Below are 17,664 nucleotides of genomic sequence, written 5' to 3' on the forward strand. Positions count from 1 at the left end.
ATGTATATAAACATGACTTAACCAATGACTTCCTGGTACACAGACTCAGCAATATCAAGAATGAAACCAAACTACACACACAAGTCTGAAAAATGTACTTAGTGTATAATTTCCTAATTGTTACAAGCTAGCATACCAGAGGGAAAAGGCAATGGCAACCCACTCCAGTACTCTTGCCTGGAAAACCCCATGGACAGAGGAGCCTGGTAGGCTGTGGTCCATGGGGTCGCAAAAAGTCAGAGGTGACTGAGCGACTTCACTTTCACTTTTCGCTTTCATGCACTGGAGAAGGAAATGGCAACCCACTCCAGTATTCTTGCCTGGGACTCCCAGGGATGGGGGAGCTTGGTGGGCTGCCATCTATGGGGTCGCACAGAATCGGACATGACTGAAGCGACAGCAGCAGCAGCAGCAGCAGCATCATACCAGAATTATTAAGGACTTAACAATTTAAAAAGCAACTGGGAGACCAAAAGGCAAAAACAGACACTTACCGACTGTGACAAGTGCATCTCCTCTTCTTTTTTCTATTCTTGAATTTGACAAAACCGTTTCCTCATTTTTTTGGCATGTAAAAGGAGAGTGTTTCGCATGACTTGGAAATTCAGAATCTGTCAGCTCACCATCTTCCATAAAAGCTTTAGCAATCTCTACTGCTTCTGTTTCAAAATAGTTCTCTGGGTCTTTAGAGTCAGTAGAACAAATTTCTGTATTTGTTTTCACAAGATCAGGAAAAGTTTCCGTTTTCCCAATTTCCTTTTTTATATATTTAGGCAAAGTTTGCTTTTCCCCCAAAAGATGAATGTTGTCAGTGTGTGATACTCTGGTTCCTAATACTGACTGTTGTTGGTCTTGCTTAAATTCAGAGAGATACGAAGAAACTTTAATAGAGTGATTATTTTCTGATGAACCACTTTCAATGTTATAGTTGTTTGATAATTTAAATTCTTTATTGTAGGCTTTTTCCATTTTGGAGCTTACAGAGTGTTCTGGGGTTCTTTTATCAGTACAAGAGACAGGAAGTATCTTTGATACATCTTGCCTAGAAGTAGGTGAATGCTGGAGACTATATTCAGTTCCGATTAAATCGAATTCTTCAAACATTCCCTTAACTTTGCATAAGGCACTCTCAGAAACTGGAACGTGTTTTCCACTTGCTGTACTAAATCCAGAGAAAGCAGATGATAGTAAATTTGGGGGGTTATGTGTCATAGTATTTTCTTTTCTTGTGAATATGTCTGAATGCTCTTCATTACTTTTAAATGATACTCTGGAAAAGAACTGCTTGGCACTGTCTTCTGACTTAGAAAATACCTGTCTCGCTTTTTGTAATGCAGAATCTGACACTTGGACAGATTTTCCACTTGCTGTGTTAAAAATCCCACAAGCATTCATAGAAGAGACAGACCTGGGATGCTTTCCCATGTTAAATTTACATCTATCAGAAGTTTTCAAATCAACATGACGAAGTGGTATCTCAGAAACTTTCTCCAATCCAGAAATACTTTGGTCATGTAAAATCGGTTCACTTTGAATGTCAGGAGAAACATCATGTGAATGCATATTATGTTCTTCATTATCTGGAGAGTTAGGGAAAATAACATCCTCTGAGTTACCCAATGCCTTATGAGAATCTGTCACAGTTTTCGTTTGGTCAGTGCCTGATTTCGGCTCCGTGTTTTGCTTAGTATATATGTTCCTGCAGTTGTCTGTAAACCTCTCTCTGACTGTTGTTTCACGTGAAACAAAGGCTATTTGATCACTTGCTGTACTGTATGCAGGTGGTTCGGTCTCAAAATTATTTGAATTAGATAAGGCCACTTCAGCAGCTGTCTTTTTATTTTTGCATGGTGAAAACTTAGTCACAAGTTTCAGAACACAACTATCTTTGTCTACAGCTTGTGGGTTTATGTTTGCTTCTTTTATGGTGGGTATTACTTTAGAAAAACTAGTGTTTTTCCTACCTTTGACATTCTTTACTACTGGCTCAATACCAGAATTATCAATTTTATTTTTTGAGAGATTCTCTGATTTATTAAATCCCTCACTGGAATGACAAAAATCAGAATGATATGAATAGCTGTTAGGCATGCTGTTGTTTAAGGAAGTTGAATCTTGCTTTTCAGAGAGGCTTTTGTCATTTTCAGTTATACTGTTTGAACTGTTTCCACATGAAGGATTTCCTACGTAATCCCTAGTATATTCCTTTAAACATATAATTTTGGAGGAATTTATTTTTTCTGGTTGATCATTCAATTCTCCTTCTCTAAGCCATTTCTTGGCTTCAAGTAGTGAAGCCTGACTCACAGAAATTTTTCTACCATGTCCTGTGTAAAACGCTAAAGCTGAGTTTTCAATGGCTGAACAAGTGGAATGGTTTGTGTAACACGTTATAGGACTTTTTGCTGTTTCTTCTTCCATATTTTCATGTACTTTAACTTTCAGAGAGACACTGTGTGATGTGTGGAGATTTTCAGTTTGTCCTTGTAAATGATCACTTAAGAACCTGGGTGGCATGGCAGTCTCCTCAGAAACAAGCTTTTTCTCCTCTAGAGAATTCTGCATCTCTTCATGCTTTGGGGCAGTTCCTTTAACTATCTCACATGCTAAGTCAAGCCCTTCCTTACAAACCTCTCTGTCCATTAGCATTTTTGCCCCTTGATGGATAAAATCAGTCACTTCACTATTGTCTTGCTTTGTTTCATCAAAAAGATTTTTCACTTTGTCCAAAGACTCTTTGGCAATTTTTACTTTTTTCCCACTAGCTGTATGGAAACCCAACGTGGTTGGTTCTTTGATCTTTTTGAATTCACATTTTTCTCTTTGCTGCAGTGTCAGTATTTGATTTTCAATACCAGCTGGGCTGCTTTCTTGCAACATTTTGTTTTTGAACATACTGGTTTCCTCATGACTTGAAATGTCTATTTTGTTGATATTTATGCCAGAAAGTAATTCAGAATTTGAGGAATCTGAAAAATTATTCAATTCTTTTTCTGTACCTTTTTCATCAAAGAAATTTACAACTTTATTTAAAGACTCCTTAGAGACCCTTATGTTTTTCCCATTTGCAGTCCAAAAGGACAAATCAAAAACACCAAAATCTTTTATATTTTGCCTCATCTTATTAGCAATTGGCTCCTTTTTATTTGACTTATTAAATGTTTCTTCAGCTTTCATAACTTCCAAACAAGTTAAATCTGACAAACTTTCTTTAATTGGAATGTTTTCCTCTTTCATAAAGTGATGAGATAATTTCAGATGTATGTTGTATTGATCAGTATATGGTAAGCCACTTTCGTCTTTATGAACATAAACTGTATCATTTTTACTTGAAGCACAGCCATCAGATTCTCCTAAATTACAAACAAAACCAACACATTTGTTATCTTTGTTTTCAGTATTTCTCTTGAAGTCTTCAGTATTTTCTTTGACAAAAATGCTGGTGGTCATTTCAAAGTTACTTTGTAGTATCAGCTGGCATTTATTATTTTCCTCACTTAAATTTTTATCATTGCTATGATTTTCTACCTTAAACATAGAAACATCAGAATTGTTACACTGATTTGAAGAGAAACTTCCTGGATCTACTTCTGCAGGAGTTTTCTCACTAACTTTCTCGATGTCACTGAACAGTTTCATGGCTTTCTGCAATGCTTCATTAGAAACATTCAGTTTTGTGCCACGGGCTGAATAAAAGCCCCTAAACTCTTCTTCACCTTCATCTGTTAAAGAACCAGAAACACTTTTGTTACAGTTGGTTGTTGACAAGCAGATCATCTTTTGCTCACGTCCAGCTAAACCTTCACATTTCTTGCTGCTATCTATGTGACTGAGAGATGGGGCACTGGCTGTGAGATGAAGATCAACATCTTTCTGCTCCTCAGAAGTGGTATTCAAGACAGTCATCTGGGTTTCAGGCATTTCAAATGGATTACTCTGTAAAATGTGGCTTGGTTTTCTGAACTGTGTAAATTCAAACTGACTTCCTGATTCTTCCAATATTGTAGAAAGTTCTGTAATTTCTGCCTTCTGGCTGGGTGTTAAATTATGGTTTGAATTGAAGTCTTGCTTTAAAGATAAAACTGGAGGAGTTGTGTGACTGTTTTCACCATCAGAAACAACTGCACCACTCTGCACATACCCACACACTGTATCAACTGACTGTGAATCACGATCACGAGGTTGGCCTCCTTTCCTTTGATTTTCTAATGATTTTACAATTTCAACCCAAGGTAAGCTAGCAGGATAATGTTCTTCAATATCCTTGAAGAGCATTTTGCTTTTCTTAATGTTGTGTTCAGAGAGTTTTATCTCTTTATTAGAAGCTGTTCTGAAGCCATTTCCAAAACTGTGACTTGAAGTCAAATCTGAGAGTCCTGCCCATTTGTCCTTGCAAAAGTTATTTCTGTTTGATTTTGTATCTGTATCTAGGGACACATCTGGCTTTGAATCTTGACCTAGAGTCATCTTTGATTGTTGCTTTACGCTATTTCTATTCTTCTCTATAAGACCATGGACTGTATTTGATGAGACAGAATCTTTTGTAATGGACACTTTGGCTGCTTGTCCACCATCCATATCTGTACTTGTTACTCTAACAGAGTTTTTGAGAACAGGTTCTCTTAAACAACTGAGGTCTGCCTCATGAACTTCCTTTATGTTTCCTAAAATAGGAATATTCCTTTCACTAGTTGTTTGAAAGATATAATTATTTTCACTGTCTGGGGAGAGTTCTTCAGAGCTTGGGTTGACAGTTCTTTTTGAAATTAAAGTAGTTTCTTCCTGGTCTTTATGGATGACTGTGAGATTCATATTTTGGTGGCATTGTACTTTCACAGAAGGTAATGCTCCTGTTATATATTTTTCAGGTGACAACATCTCAGCTTTCTTAGAATTTTCATTTAAAACACATGTTTCTTGATTGTCTTCCATGGAAATATATTTAGTTAATTCAAAACCTGCTTCACAATTCTTAGATTTTATTTTCTCTGACATTTTATATGATTGTTTTCCTCTAGGAATAACAACTGGATTTGACAGAAGATCCTTGGAGCTAGGAGTTAAAATGGTGGTATTATCATGGTCATGTAAAAAACTTTCCTGGAATTGGAAGACAGTATCACTACATTCCTCTGAATGTGGCAATTCAGGGCGACATACTACAGGCAAGACTTTTTCCTTTATATCTGAAACACCTTGGCTTTTTGGATTATCTTCACAATGCTTGTCCTGCAAGCATGATACATAATCAGTTTCTGTGGTTATAAATGACTGCCATTTTTCCTTATTAATGTTTGTTTCTTTACAATAAAGATCCTGAGATATTGTTTTATTAGTAGAAGAACTGCTTTCATTATTAAAACATTTTCTCAGAACTGTCCCAAAAGAGCTGGTTAAAGACAAAGTTGGTTCTTCAGAATCATTCTGTGAACATTTTTTTTGGATAGAAGAAGGCAATGAACCTAAGCATGAAGACACAAAGTGACAAGATAAAATTCAAGTATCATCAATCACATTCACTAAATATTTTAAAGATAGTGTCTAAAAAGATAGTGTTTAAAACAAGAATTACGTGAAAATCAAGAAGTGAATGTCAAGTTTAAAGGAGAGAATTCTAAATATTCTCTATTTTGAAGTTACATTTCGCAACTAAAGATACAGAGGACCTAGTATTTTTAAATAATATTTATCATGTCAATTAAAATTAGTATGTAGCTAGTTGCCATAAGTAAAATTCAAAGTATTTTTGTTAGAAAATAAACTTGGAAAAGAATTCTTTGCTAATATTGATGTAATTGGAGTTAGAAAATCAAGGTAACGAAAAGGAACTAAAAAAGTAACCATTTCCTTTGGTTCAGTCTTTCACATTGAAGAAAAACAAAAAATGAACTTTAAAAACAGGTTCTACACATGAAGGGCCTGAAATATTACTTAATCTCAATTATATATGCAAATATTTAGTTAATTTTATTGACCTTCTGAATCTATTAACAAGTCAAAATTATTAGTCTCATTTTATTTATTCACTAACCACAGTTTTGTTGGTTTTATCTCTGATTTATACATTTTCCTCTGGAAATTAACCTAAATCTCAAACAATTCTGTACTCCAGTTCCACAAAGCCCATTGTTCATTACAATATTATCACCCACTCAAATATTCTCAGAGGGAGATAAAATCACCTTTTAACATACAGTTTGTATGTGTTAAGTCATGTCTGATTCTTTGCAACTAAATGGACTATAGCCACCAGGCTCCCCTGTCCATGGAATTTTCTTTCTCCAGGGGATCTTCTCGACCCAGAGACTGAACACACATAATAGCTACTGATAAATAAACTTTTGCTCAAATAAAAAATGGCTTTTACTATGCACACTGCTGACACTAAGATATAGTAATAACTCTAAGCAACCTCTAAATATTTAAGAAAACTGTGTAACAACAAAAATGTCACTATTTTATGACTGCCTTACATTAAACTTAGCTAACAATTAGCTTTTTTTCCTGTTTTTTACCTGCTTTAGAGAAAATACATATTAAATAGCACAACATATTTATAGAACTGTCCAACTTGCATATAACAAATACTGAAAATTAGAGCAGGAATTAAGTAGCCAAGCTCTTGGTGTTTATCAATCACATGCTCTGTCTCAAGAGTTATGATTTTATATATATACATATATATGTGTATATATATATGTATATATATATATACACACACACACCATGCAAATTGATCCAACAAGTTCGAATGGAATGATTCTGAACACTGGTAATTAAAGGCCTAAACAACGTCTGATATGGAATATATAGATTTTTTTTTAAATGACAGAAGAAAGACCAAAAAAATTATAGAATGAAAGTAAGCAGTATGTTTTTAAAAAAGGTTAAAGATACACATGTTCAAATTAAAAATTTATCACCATCCATAAAACTATATACACTATTTACATACACACAAAGAGGTACCTGAATCAACATTTGTAAATGTATGTGGTGCCTCCAAAGGCTTTGCTTCAAATTGGGCTGAAGAGTTAGTTAGTTCTGATTCTTGGTCTTTCTGTATTTTCAGTCCTTGATAAGCTGTTTTATCATTTATAACATAAATAAACTTTTTTGTTTTCTTTTTCAAAGTGGATATTAAACCTGTGTTCTTCAAAGCTTCTGAAGTGTATTTGGTAGTGGCTGGCCAGCTCTCATTATCCCCTGAACTTGAACATACAGAATCCTCTTTCTGTGAGTAAATAGTTTGTATTTCTGATTCACTTTTAGAGTCTTCTGGTTCTTCTTTCAAGTTTGAATCAGTCACATTATTTGAGAAATCTTCTCTAAATATCTTTTCAGGAGATTCTCTTATCCTGAAGATAGATTTTTTGGTGTCCTGAAGTGGAGAAGAGTCAGTTAGTATTTGCTTTCCCACAGTAGTGGGATCTTCATGAGATTCAAGACACTGCCCTTCATCTGTCTTGTTTACCACTGTTTCCTTATTTAATATCTTCACTGTTTTTGATATGCTTGAAATATGTGGCAAAGAATTTTCTAAAGTAATGAAGTTGGTACACTCTTTCTCTGTCCCTATGAGGTCTTCTTCTGAATTAGTTTGGTCACAAGAGGAAATATGCAGTAGAGACGTTTTCTGCACCTGGGTTCCATTTAGACCCGAGAGTGTGAGCTGAGACCATTCAGAGACTGAAGATGGTAAAACTTCCCTGGAGATTATGTCAGTTCCATTCCCAACGGGCTTTTGCTTTATTACATTTGAATCTAATGGATCACTGTCATTTGGTTCTGTTTCAGATACAAATGAATGTTTACTTTCTGTCATTTCCTTTTTAGCTTCTTCACATTCATCTGTTTTTGTTTCATGGAAAATATTTTTCCTACTCTTGCCAGTTTTTCTTTTTTGTAGCTTTTTTGTTTTATATTTAGAAACACATACTGGCAAACTATCTTCTTCAGAGATACCTGCAACTGTTTCATGTACTTCATGTTCTAGGACATTTGGCATTGACTTTTCAAAATGGTCTTTGCAGCTATTTACTTTACCAAATGAATCCTCTAACATTTTCTCCAATCCTGTTAAAATTTAAAATATAAGTATTACTAACAACATTTTATAACACAACCATATAATTTATATTACCCTCAAACCTTTTTCATAGAAATAGTATAAACTAAATAATGCATAATTTAGCATTTGAAGAGCTATCCTGAATGCTAGCTATGTTTTGGGTAGGGAGACACCAACCTTGCCCTGTTCTTCTGGTCAAGACTGATTCCAGTGTACTCATAGCCTTTTATTCACACTCAATCTCTAATAACCTTTCTTTACCAGGTCTATACAATAAAGTTTACTCAATTTTACTATATAAACACAATTTAATATTAAAATTTATCAGATTGTAAGTTCCAAATTAATTTTGTGGCCCTACAACCAACAGTAAAATCTGATTTTATACAAACACACACATACAAGATACCCAATCCTACACATTTATACAGTTATACACACATACTAAGAACATGCAGTGATCAAGACCATCCCCAAGAAAAAGAAAAGCAAGAAAGCAAAATGGTTGTCTGAGGAGGCCTTACAAATCTGAGAAAAGAAGAGAAGCTAAAGGCAAATGAGAGAAGGAAAGATAAACCGATTTGAATGCAGAGTTCCAAAGAACAGCAAGAAGAGATAAGAAGGCCTTCCTCAGTGATCAATGCAACAAAATAGAGGAAAACAATAGAATGGGAAAGACTAGAGATCTCTTCAAGAAAATTAGAGATACAGAAGATAATAAGAAGAGGTGGCAACAATACTCAGAAGAACTATACAAAAAAGATCTTAATGACCCAGATAACCACCATGGTATGATCATTCACCTAGAGCCACACATCTTGAAGTGAGAAGTCAAGTGGTTCTAACGAAGCATCACTATGAACATGGCTACTGGAGGTAATGGAATTATAGCTGAGCTATTTCAAATCCTGAAAGATCATGCTGTTTAATTGCTGCACTCAATATGCAAGCAAATATGGATAACTCAGCACTGGCCACAGGACTGGAATGGACCAGTTTTCATTCCAATCCCAAAGAAAGGCAATGCCAAAGAATGTTCAAACTACTGCAGAATTGCACTCATCTCACACGCTAGCAAAATAATGCTCAAAATTCTCCAAGCCAGGATTCAATAGTTCATGAACTGAGAACTTCCAGATGTTCAAGATGGATTTAGAAAAGGCAGAGGAACCAGAGAACAAATTGCCAACATCCACTGGATCATCGAAAAAGAGAGTTCCAGAAAAATATCTACTTCTGCTTTATTGACTATGCCAAAGTCTTTGACTATGTGGATCACAAGAAACTATGGAAAATTCTGAAAAAGACGGGAATACCAGACCACCTTATTTGCCTCTGAGAAATCTCTATGCAGGTCAAGAAGCAACAGTTAGTAACTGGACATGGAATGACGGATTGGTTCCAAATTGGGAAAGGAGTACATCAAGGCTGTATACTGCCACTCTACTTATTTAACTTATATGCAGAGTACATCATGCAAAATGCCAGACTGAATGAAGCACAAGCTGGAATCAAGACTGCTGAGAAAAATATAAATAACCTCAGATACGCAGATGACTCCATCCTTATGGCAGAAAGATAAGAACTAAAGAGCCTCTTGATGAAAGTGAATGGGGAGAGTGAAAAAGTTGGCTTAAAACTCAACATTCAAAAAACTAAGAACATGGATGGCATCTGGGCCCATCACTTCATGGCAAATAGATGGGGAAACAGTGATAGACTTTATTTTCTTGGGCTCCAAAATCACCGCAGATGGTGACTGTAGCCATGAAATTAAAAGATGCTTGCTCCTTGGAAGAAAAGCTATGACAAACCTAGATAGCATATTAAAAAGCAGAGACGTTACTTGGCTGACAAAAGTCCGTTTAGTCAAAGCTATCATTTTTCCAATAGTCATGTATGGATGTGAGAGTTGGACTATAAAGAAAGCTGAGTGCAGAAGAATTGATGCTTTTGAACTGTGGTGTTGGAGAAGACTCTTGAGAGTCCCTTGGACTGGAAGGAGATCAAACTGGTCAATCGTAAAGAAAATCAGTCCTGAATATTCATTGGAAGGACTGATGCTGAAGCTGAAGCTTCAATACTTTGGCCACCTGATGTGAAGAACTGACTCATTGGAAAAGACGTTGATGCTGGGAAAGATTGAAGGCAGGAGGAGAAGGGGACAGAGGATGAGATGGCTGGATGGCATCACCAACTTGATGGACATGAGTTTGAGTAAGCTCTGGGAGTTGGTGATGGACAGGGAACCCTGTCATGCTGCAGTCCACGGCGTCACGAAGAGTTAGACACAACTGAGCGACTGAACTGAACTAAAGAATATGGAACATTCCAATAACCTGATTGAGTAACTTTTGGTGTATCTGCAACCATGCTTACTTCCTAATTAGAGATAAGGTCTTAACATTTTGTTAGAAAAATTCTAAGTCTTATTGTACATCTCTAAGTTTTGAGTTATGGATTTTGTTTTGGGGTCACAATAGCATCTTTGAATAGTATTGTCCTAGCATGATGTTTAAACATTTTAATCTAAATGAAGTTAGTTTCTGTTCTCAATACCTTTAGTAATAAAGAAAGGAGAAGTAACGTTTTTTCTCTTTAAGAAAAGATGAGCAATTATTTCAATGATGTCAGTTAAGAACAGTCATTCAATTAAACAGAAGGGCTTACCATGACTTTCAGCTTTTGTTTGATTTTTGTTGTCACTGTCTGGCCCAGAAGGGATAAACTTATTATTTTTCAGACTTTCATCATGGTTAGAAAAATATGTTTTCAAAATCTGCAAAAGTTATATTTTAAAATCACTAGTATAGAAATTGTCACTATGCACACAGTATATTCAACTTATTCTTAAATAGAGAGACAGTAGATTTTCATAGGAAGTCAAAGAAAATCACATATAGAAACAGGTTTAGAGACTTTCCTAAAGGCTTATAAAATCATAAATTAAAGAATGAAAAATTCAAGATAAATAATTTCTCAAGGCATTCAAAGCAACCACAACAGTTTAATCACTTTGTCATATTTACTTACAGCAGTAGTATCCCTAGGAAACACAGCTGCAGATGCTTCCTCATCTTGGACTGTAAAAAAAAAAAAAAAGAGTTCAATTTACCTATACTGTATTATACATCATACACTAAAATTAATGTAAAACTTCTGTATTTTTCAGTTAGACCTCAAAAGAAACATGCACTGTTGGGTTAAATAACACATTTAAAGCAAAATGAATTAATCCAAGTATAGTAATTAGAGAGGTCAATCAACACAGTGGATAAGTTATATTCACATTTCCTTAGTACCACTGATAAGCTGGTAAGAAACTATAGTTCAATGATTCTAACTTGAAGATAATACGGTCCACAAAGGCTTAGAGAATCAGATTAAGTTGTGAAATCATGATTTAAAAGCCAAAGCTTATAGATTTTAGTATTTATTTAGATAATACAGTTGAAAGGTATATCATGTTAAATACTTCTTACTTTTCAACATGCTTTAACCTATATTATTTCATATAAGCAATTAAAGAAGACAATTAAATGCCCAACTAAAGAGGAATCAAAATGTAATGTAGTTTTGCTAAAGTAAAAAAAATCCCAGTTTGTATATAAATAAATTTGATGCCTCTAAAATACTATTTGCTTCCCTGGTGGCTTGGATGGCAAAGAATCTGCCTACAAGGCAGGAGACCTGGGTTCGATTCCTGGGTTGGGAACATGGCAAACCACTCCAGTATTCTTGCCTGGAGAATCCCCATGGACAGAGGAGCCTGGTGAACTACAGTCCATGGTGTTTCAAAGAGTTGGACACAACCAAGTGACTAAATATGGCAAAATACTATTTGATTCACTTGAGATTTATCTCAATCAACACTACATAGAACAAAATTATTCTGAAATAGTAACATACCTAATGAAGATAGATTCTCTAATCTGGTTACTTATTATCTTTTCATAAAATGTTTTAACAGAAGCATTACAGGTGATAATTTATCAACACTGTCTTATATAATATACATTCACAGGTATTACCTATGAGCACAGTAGAACTAAGTGTTGGTGGTGTGGCCAAAGAACTTGACCAAGACATATCAGGATCCACCTCAGCTCCTAAACTTTCAGAAATACGTTTCGGTGTCTGACCCTGGAAATAAGAAAAATCATTTATTTCACAGAAGTGAACAGATGCTTGAGAATTTTTCTTTTCACTTATTTTTTTTCATGTATCACTTATTGAATGCCTATGTGAGTCAGCAGGTACATAATGGTAAGACTCAGAGCAAAATTATGACAGCATTGTCAAATTCTCAATTACTACATAGTACTACACAGTAAAAATAAAACTATTTACCTTTATGAGCTTTGGTGTATGAAATAAACTTCCACATACCACTGGGGATAAAACAAGAGACAAAATTACTAAGTTTTATATTTATTAGAATTAAGAGTATATGAAAAATAAAAGGCCCTGTTTTTAATCATACCTGACTTTTCTCTTTGTGGTGTTACATGTGTACATCGCAGAACAACAGGACTAAAAGGAAACAAAACAAATCCCTCAATTATTCAAAGAGAATGAAAATAGCAAAAAGAAAAAAATACTAATCTTATTTTAAAAAAGGAATCCCAGTCATATCAATTAGAATTATACTAGTTTGTAATATTCATAGATTACTTTTTTAAAAAGGAACTATCTCATGAAGAATTAAGTAACTACTAAGTTATGTTTAAAATCCCTATTGAAAGTAATGTATAAAGTAATCACAAATTTTAGGTGCTAGGAATCGTATATTTTGAATTTAAAAATTATATAAAGTGAATCTATGACAGCATCAAACTCTCTGCACAGATTCAGAGTATACAAATTATTTTAAACTGGATATTTCAAAGACATTGCTTTTCATCATTTATTTTTGTTACATAAAAATTCCACAGATACACAGAAAAACAGTGAATTAAATGTTATAAGAAAAACAGAGTAAATGTTTCTAATGTAAAAATTATTGTACTCAAGGATTCAATCTAAAAGGAAATTATTTTAAAATAGAAGATCCTCTACCAGGCTCTAAGGCAAAATATTACAATGATGATTAGATTCATCTCTGTAAAAAAATATCACATATACGAAAATGTTTAATACAATCGCTTCATCATACCTTTCACTAAGAGAGGAATTTGGAGGTGGGCTGATAACATCATTTGCTTGATTGATTTTAGCCTTCACCCTGCAACAACTTTTATGTTTACTGTTGGCAATATCCTTTCCTGAAACATACAATAATGCAGTGAGGATGTATATGTTCTGGATTGTGAATTTTTATTCTGTAGAAGTATTTAAAAACAAGTCTCATCTATACTGGAAGGAGAATATATGCGGAATTCAGTTTGAAGTGAATTCCTTTCCAAAAAGTGATGTCTCAAAGGATGTCTGACTCCATTCAACATTTATGTATATAAATGCATAGAACACTTTGAATATGGTTCAAGATCGGTGGTTTCCAGGGGTCTAGGGGCAAGGAAGGGTGAATAGGTAGAACATAGGGGATTTTCAGGGCAGTGAAACTATTCTGTATATACTGTAATGGTGAGTACATGACATTACACATTTGCCGAAGTTCAAAGAACTATACAAAAAAATGAACCCTAATGTAAACACAGGATTTTATTTAACAAAAGGTATCAATACTGGCTCAGCAATAAAAAGAAAACACAAAAGAATAGAAACTGTAAGAAATAAAAAGCAAAAAAAAAAAAGAAAAAAGAACCGGGCAAAACAAAGTTCACATCCTAATATTTTCCAAATAACCTGAGAATCTCATAAATAAGCAAAATGATGGTTAAAATAAACTCATGTGATTTTATGCAAAAGGAAAGACTTATGAGAAGAAGAAATAGCAAACTTCCTCATGGAATTTAATGGATAATTTTTTAAAAATATTTTAGATATTAGAAGTGAACTAAGTAGGTGAAAAATAGCTTAAGTCTTACATATCAATACTGAATTTAAAGTAAACTTAAAAGCAAAAGGTCTTGAGACTAGTCAACAGAATTATTAATGTACTATAAGCTTAAAAAAGTTAATGCTTCTGTTGTGAGTCCACAGCAGCCTTATTAATTCATTCCTATCCTTCCCTGGTTATAGAAAGACCAATCCCAGCAGATTACAATTAGAAAATAAACCACCAATTCTAGGTATGTCTTTCAAGGTTCAGTTGATTCATTATACGCCATTTTACAGAGGTTTTCCTGACCACACTAAGACAGATGGCTGTTTCCTTTGCTATGCCTACAACACAGCGCTTTGTACATGCTCCTATTATAACATACACCAACCAGCATATTTGTATATTTTCTCCTATACAGGACTGAGGTCCAGAGGTCAAAGGCCATCTTATTCAGTTTGTATCCTTAATGCCAAGCAAGCTACTAGGCACAAAGTAAGCACAGGATGTTTGCTGAATGGATGATTCCCTTTCTCAAAGGGATGATTTCCACATTTCATTTGTTTCACATTCCCTGAGGCTCTATCCTAGCCCTCATCATGATCAGTTTTCTCACCAGATGTGATGACTTTTTCACTTTTCAAACAGAGTTGATTCCTACAGCTTTCCTACCTGTATTCTTTCTTTAGCTTCAGACTTATATCCTCCAAAAGTTCTTAGGACATCAACACCTTCACATCCCAGTACTATCTAAAATTGCAGTCCAAACCTAACTTTTTTTCAAACCTCTTCCCTCTCAAACCGGCTTTTCCCCCAGAGCTTACAATTTCTACGAACGTCACCACTATGTTCTCAGTCATGCCCTGGACCTATGATTTGATTCTTTCTTATGAATTCTCTATATTGAGGTTACTGCAGGGTCCCCTATTTCTACCTTCCATATCCACTTTCACGACCATTATTCTAACTCGGGCACTTGCCTCCCATCACCTGGAACATTATATATATGTCTGCTAATTGATATCAGTCCTGGGTGTTCATTGGAAGGACTGATGCTAAAGTTGAAACTCCAGTACTTTGGCCACCTTATGTGAAGAGTTGACTCACTGGAAAAGACCCTGATGCTGGGAGGGATTGGGGGCAGGAGGAGAAGGGGATGACAGAGGATGAGATGGCTGGATGGCATCACTGACTCGATGGACATAAGTCTGAGTGAACTCCGGGAGTTGGTGATGGGTAGGGAGGCCTGACGTGCTGCGATTCATGGGGTCGCAAAGAATCGGACACGACTGAGCGCCTGAACTGAACTGAACTGAATTGATCTCCCTGCCTGCAGTCTTGTCTATGAGTCGCCAATTAGTTTAAAATGTACCATCATAACCTCTTATTTCCAGAGATTTTAATTTAACAGATTCAGATAAGTGCTTGGAATTGTCTTTTTCAATCAGCACTTCAGGAGAGTCTAATGGTCCAGGCATCACATTTTGAAAAGCACATCTCCAAAGACAGCTGCCAAATCTTTAGGCTTTCTAAACAAGATATTCATTTATTCTACAAATACTTACTGAACACCTACTATGTATGCCATTAGGTATGCAATAACATGTTAAGAAAATCTTTGCCCGTTACCTATACCCCCTTTCATGTGTACGCTTCCTAATACCATGAGTTTCCTCTTTCATAGCACTTATAGGACAATTGCTTAAGTAAGATTCCTTCACTAGAAGCTAAATAAGTGAAACAGAGAATACTTCCTAGAAGCTAGGAAGTATACTTCCTAGAGAGATGAGTCAAGATCTGAAAGATGAGTGTCAATTAGCTAGGCAAAAGCTTAAAAAGTAAGTACTAGGCAGTGGTAACAATATGTAAAGAGCCACAGAGCATCAGTTCAGTTCAGTTGCTCAGTCGTGTCCGACAATTTGCGACCCCATGAATTGCAGCACGCCAGGCCTCCCTGTAGTTCCAAAAAAACAAAATTCAGTATCACTGAATGGTAAACTGAGCGTGTCTAAGAAGGAAATTACGGCAAGATGAGGCAAGCATTAATGAGAGAACAAATTATAAAGGACCATGTAGATCGTATTAAAGAGTCTGGATTTTATCATGAGGGCAAAAGGAGGTAATCATAGGTTTGAAGCAGGAAGTAGCATGATTAAATTTACATTTGTTTTCTCTGTTCAACAACTTATCAAATAAATTTAATTTCTTTAGCCCAGCATGCAATGTCTGCCACCGATCTGCCTTTTTTTTTTAAGCCTCAAGTTGTTTACTAGTCCTTTTCAAACATGTAACACTCCAGTCTGAATTACTTGATATTAACTTCACAAACTACATATTCTTCCTCATGTTCTTTCTATGCCTAGAACATGCCCACTCTACTCCATCTTCAAATTTCTGAATCTCACTTATTCTTCAAGGTTTAATTCAGTTGAATTATTTCCTTAACTGCCCTCAGTACTATTTATGCTTTCTTTCTTAATTCTCATTATACTTTTTGTACTTTTCTTCTGACATGTACCACATTCAACCTTAAACTGTACATAATCTGTATACTGTTAGCTCCTCTTACTAGAGAGTAATACTCCAAAGAAAGAGTATGTTATTTCAATCAAGCAAGTGATAAATATATAATCTTCTTATATGATAAGTTGGAGAAGGCAATGGCAGCCCACTCCAGTACTCTTGCCTGGCAAATCCCATGGACAGAGGAGCCTGGTAGGCTGCAGTCCATGGGTTCGCGAAGAGGCGGACACGACTGAGCGACTTCACTCTCACTTTTCACTTTCATGCATTGGAGGAGGAAATGGCAACCCACTCCAGTGTTCTTGCCTGGAGAATCCCAGGGATGGGGGAGCCTGGTGGGCTGCCATCTCTGGGGTCACACGGAGTCGGACACGACTGAAGCGACTTAGTAGCAGCAGCAGCAGCATATGATAAGTTGTAAACACCTGGCATACAGGCCAGAGAAAGTGCTACCAAATCAAAAGACATTATAACTATTGTTAAAAAAAAAAACAACTCTGTCCTCTGTGACAGCCTGCAAAAATACAGTTTAGTTCAACATCAAAACAAGCCCTAGGTTTTTCTATATAGGAAAGATATAATTTATCAAGTCTCAGTGGGTAGGATATATTAATCAAAGGAAGGACAAAAAGGAACATTTATCAAGGACCTACATTATTTTCTTTAATCAAAACCTAGGTAGTATTTTAATCATTTCCACTTTTCGGGTGAGAAAAGTGGCCAGAGATCAATGTGACCAACCTGATGTAGTTAACAACAGAGTTGGGATTTTTAGCACAGGTTTGTCTGAAGTACTGGGTCATATTTTCCTAGTCAACTACATCACATTACTTACCTGAATCCAATCTGAATTTATGTAATTCCTTTAAAGGAGATTGGTACAGTGGCAGAGTTAGACTTTGCTCTTTGAATATTACAGGAGTTGAAGCCAACTGATGATAAGGTTTCCTTTGTGGTGTTTTAAATGGGTTTGTTTCATTACTGCTGATTTTATATTCTGATTCTTCTAAAGGTTCAGAATTACAGAGTGGAGCTTCTGAAGAAAGTTCTTCAAACCAATTAAGGCTTATTGGTCCTAAATCTGTAAGGAAAATAAAAATCGTGACACAATAAAACCCATCAGCCAGTG

The 17,664-nt window shown here is 35.4% G+C and overlaps 2 protein-coding genes across 11 annotated transcripts in view; one reads left to right on the plus strand and one right to left on the minus strand.

Moving 5' to 3' along the window:
* N4BP2L1 (NEDD4 binding protein 2 like 1) overlaps positions 1–10,746 on the plus strand; it is a 67,311-nt gene extending 56,565 nt beyond the window's left edge. For all 6 annotated transcript variants that reach the window (XR_002181899.2, XR_002181900.2, XM_019971428.2 and 3 more), the window contains one exon: positions 5,019–10,746. Coding sequence is in view for 3 of the 6 variants with exons in the window: in XM_019971429.2 (XP_019826988.1) it covers positions 5,019–5,037 (19 nt within the window). In the remaining 3 variants the exon portion in view is untranslated. The remainder of the gene's footprint in view (positions 1–5,018) is intronic.
* Positions 1–17,664, minus strand: part of BRCA2 (BRCA2 DNA repair associated) — a 39,013-nt gene that overhangs the window by 18,245 nt on the left and 3,104 nt on the right. For 3 of the 5 annotated variants that reach the window (XM_019971421.2, XM_070800578.1, XM_070800577.1), the window contains exons 3-11: positions 17,371–17,616; positions 13,227–13,335; positions 12,555–12,604; positions 12,422–12,462; positions 12,103–12,214; positions 11,105–11,154; positions 10,742–10,850; positions 6,970–8,076; positions 495–5,462 (exon numbers count right to left, since the gene is read on the minus strand). In XM_019971421.2, coding sequence (XP_019826980.2) covers positions 495–5,462; positions 6,970–8,076; positions 10,742–10,850; positions 11,105–11,154; positions 12,103–12,214; positions 12,422–12,462; positions 12,555–12,604; positions 13,227–13,335; positions 17,371–17,616 — 6,792 coding nt within the window. The other 2 variants (XM_070800579.1, XM_070800580.1) reach the window with 2 other exon arrangements.

Source organism: Bos indicus, chromosome 12 (genome assembly GCF_029378745.1).
Source record: "Bos indicus isolate NIAB-ARS_2022 breed Sahiwal x Tharparkar chromosome 12, NIAB-ARS_B.indTharparkar_mat_pri_1.0, whole genome shotgun sequence".
Taxonomy (NCBI): domain Eukaryota; kingdom Metazoa; phylum Chordata; class Mammalia; order Artiodactyla; family Bovidae; genus Bos; species Bos indicus.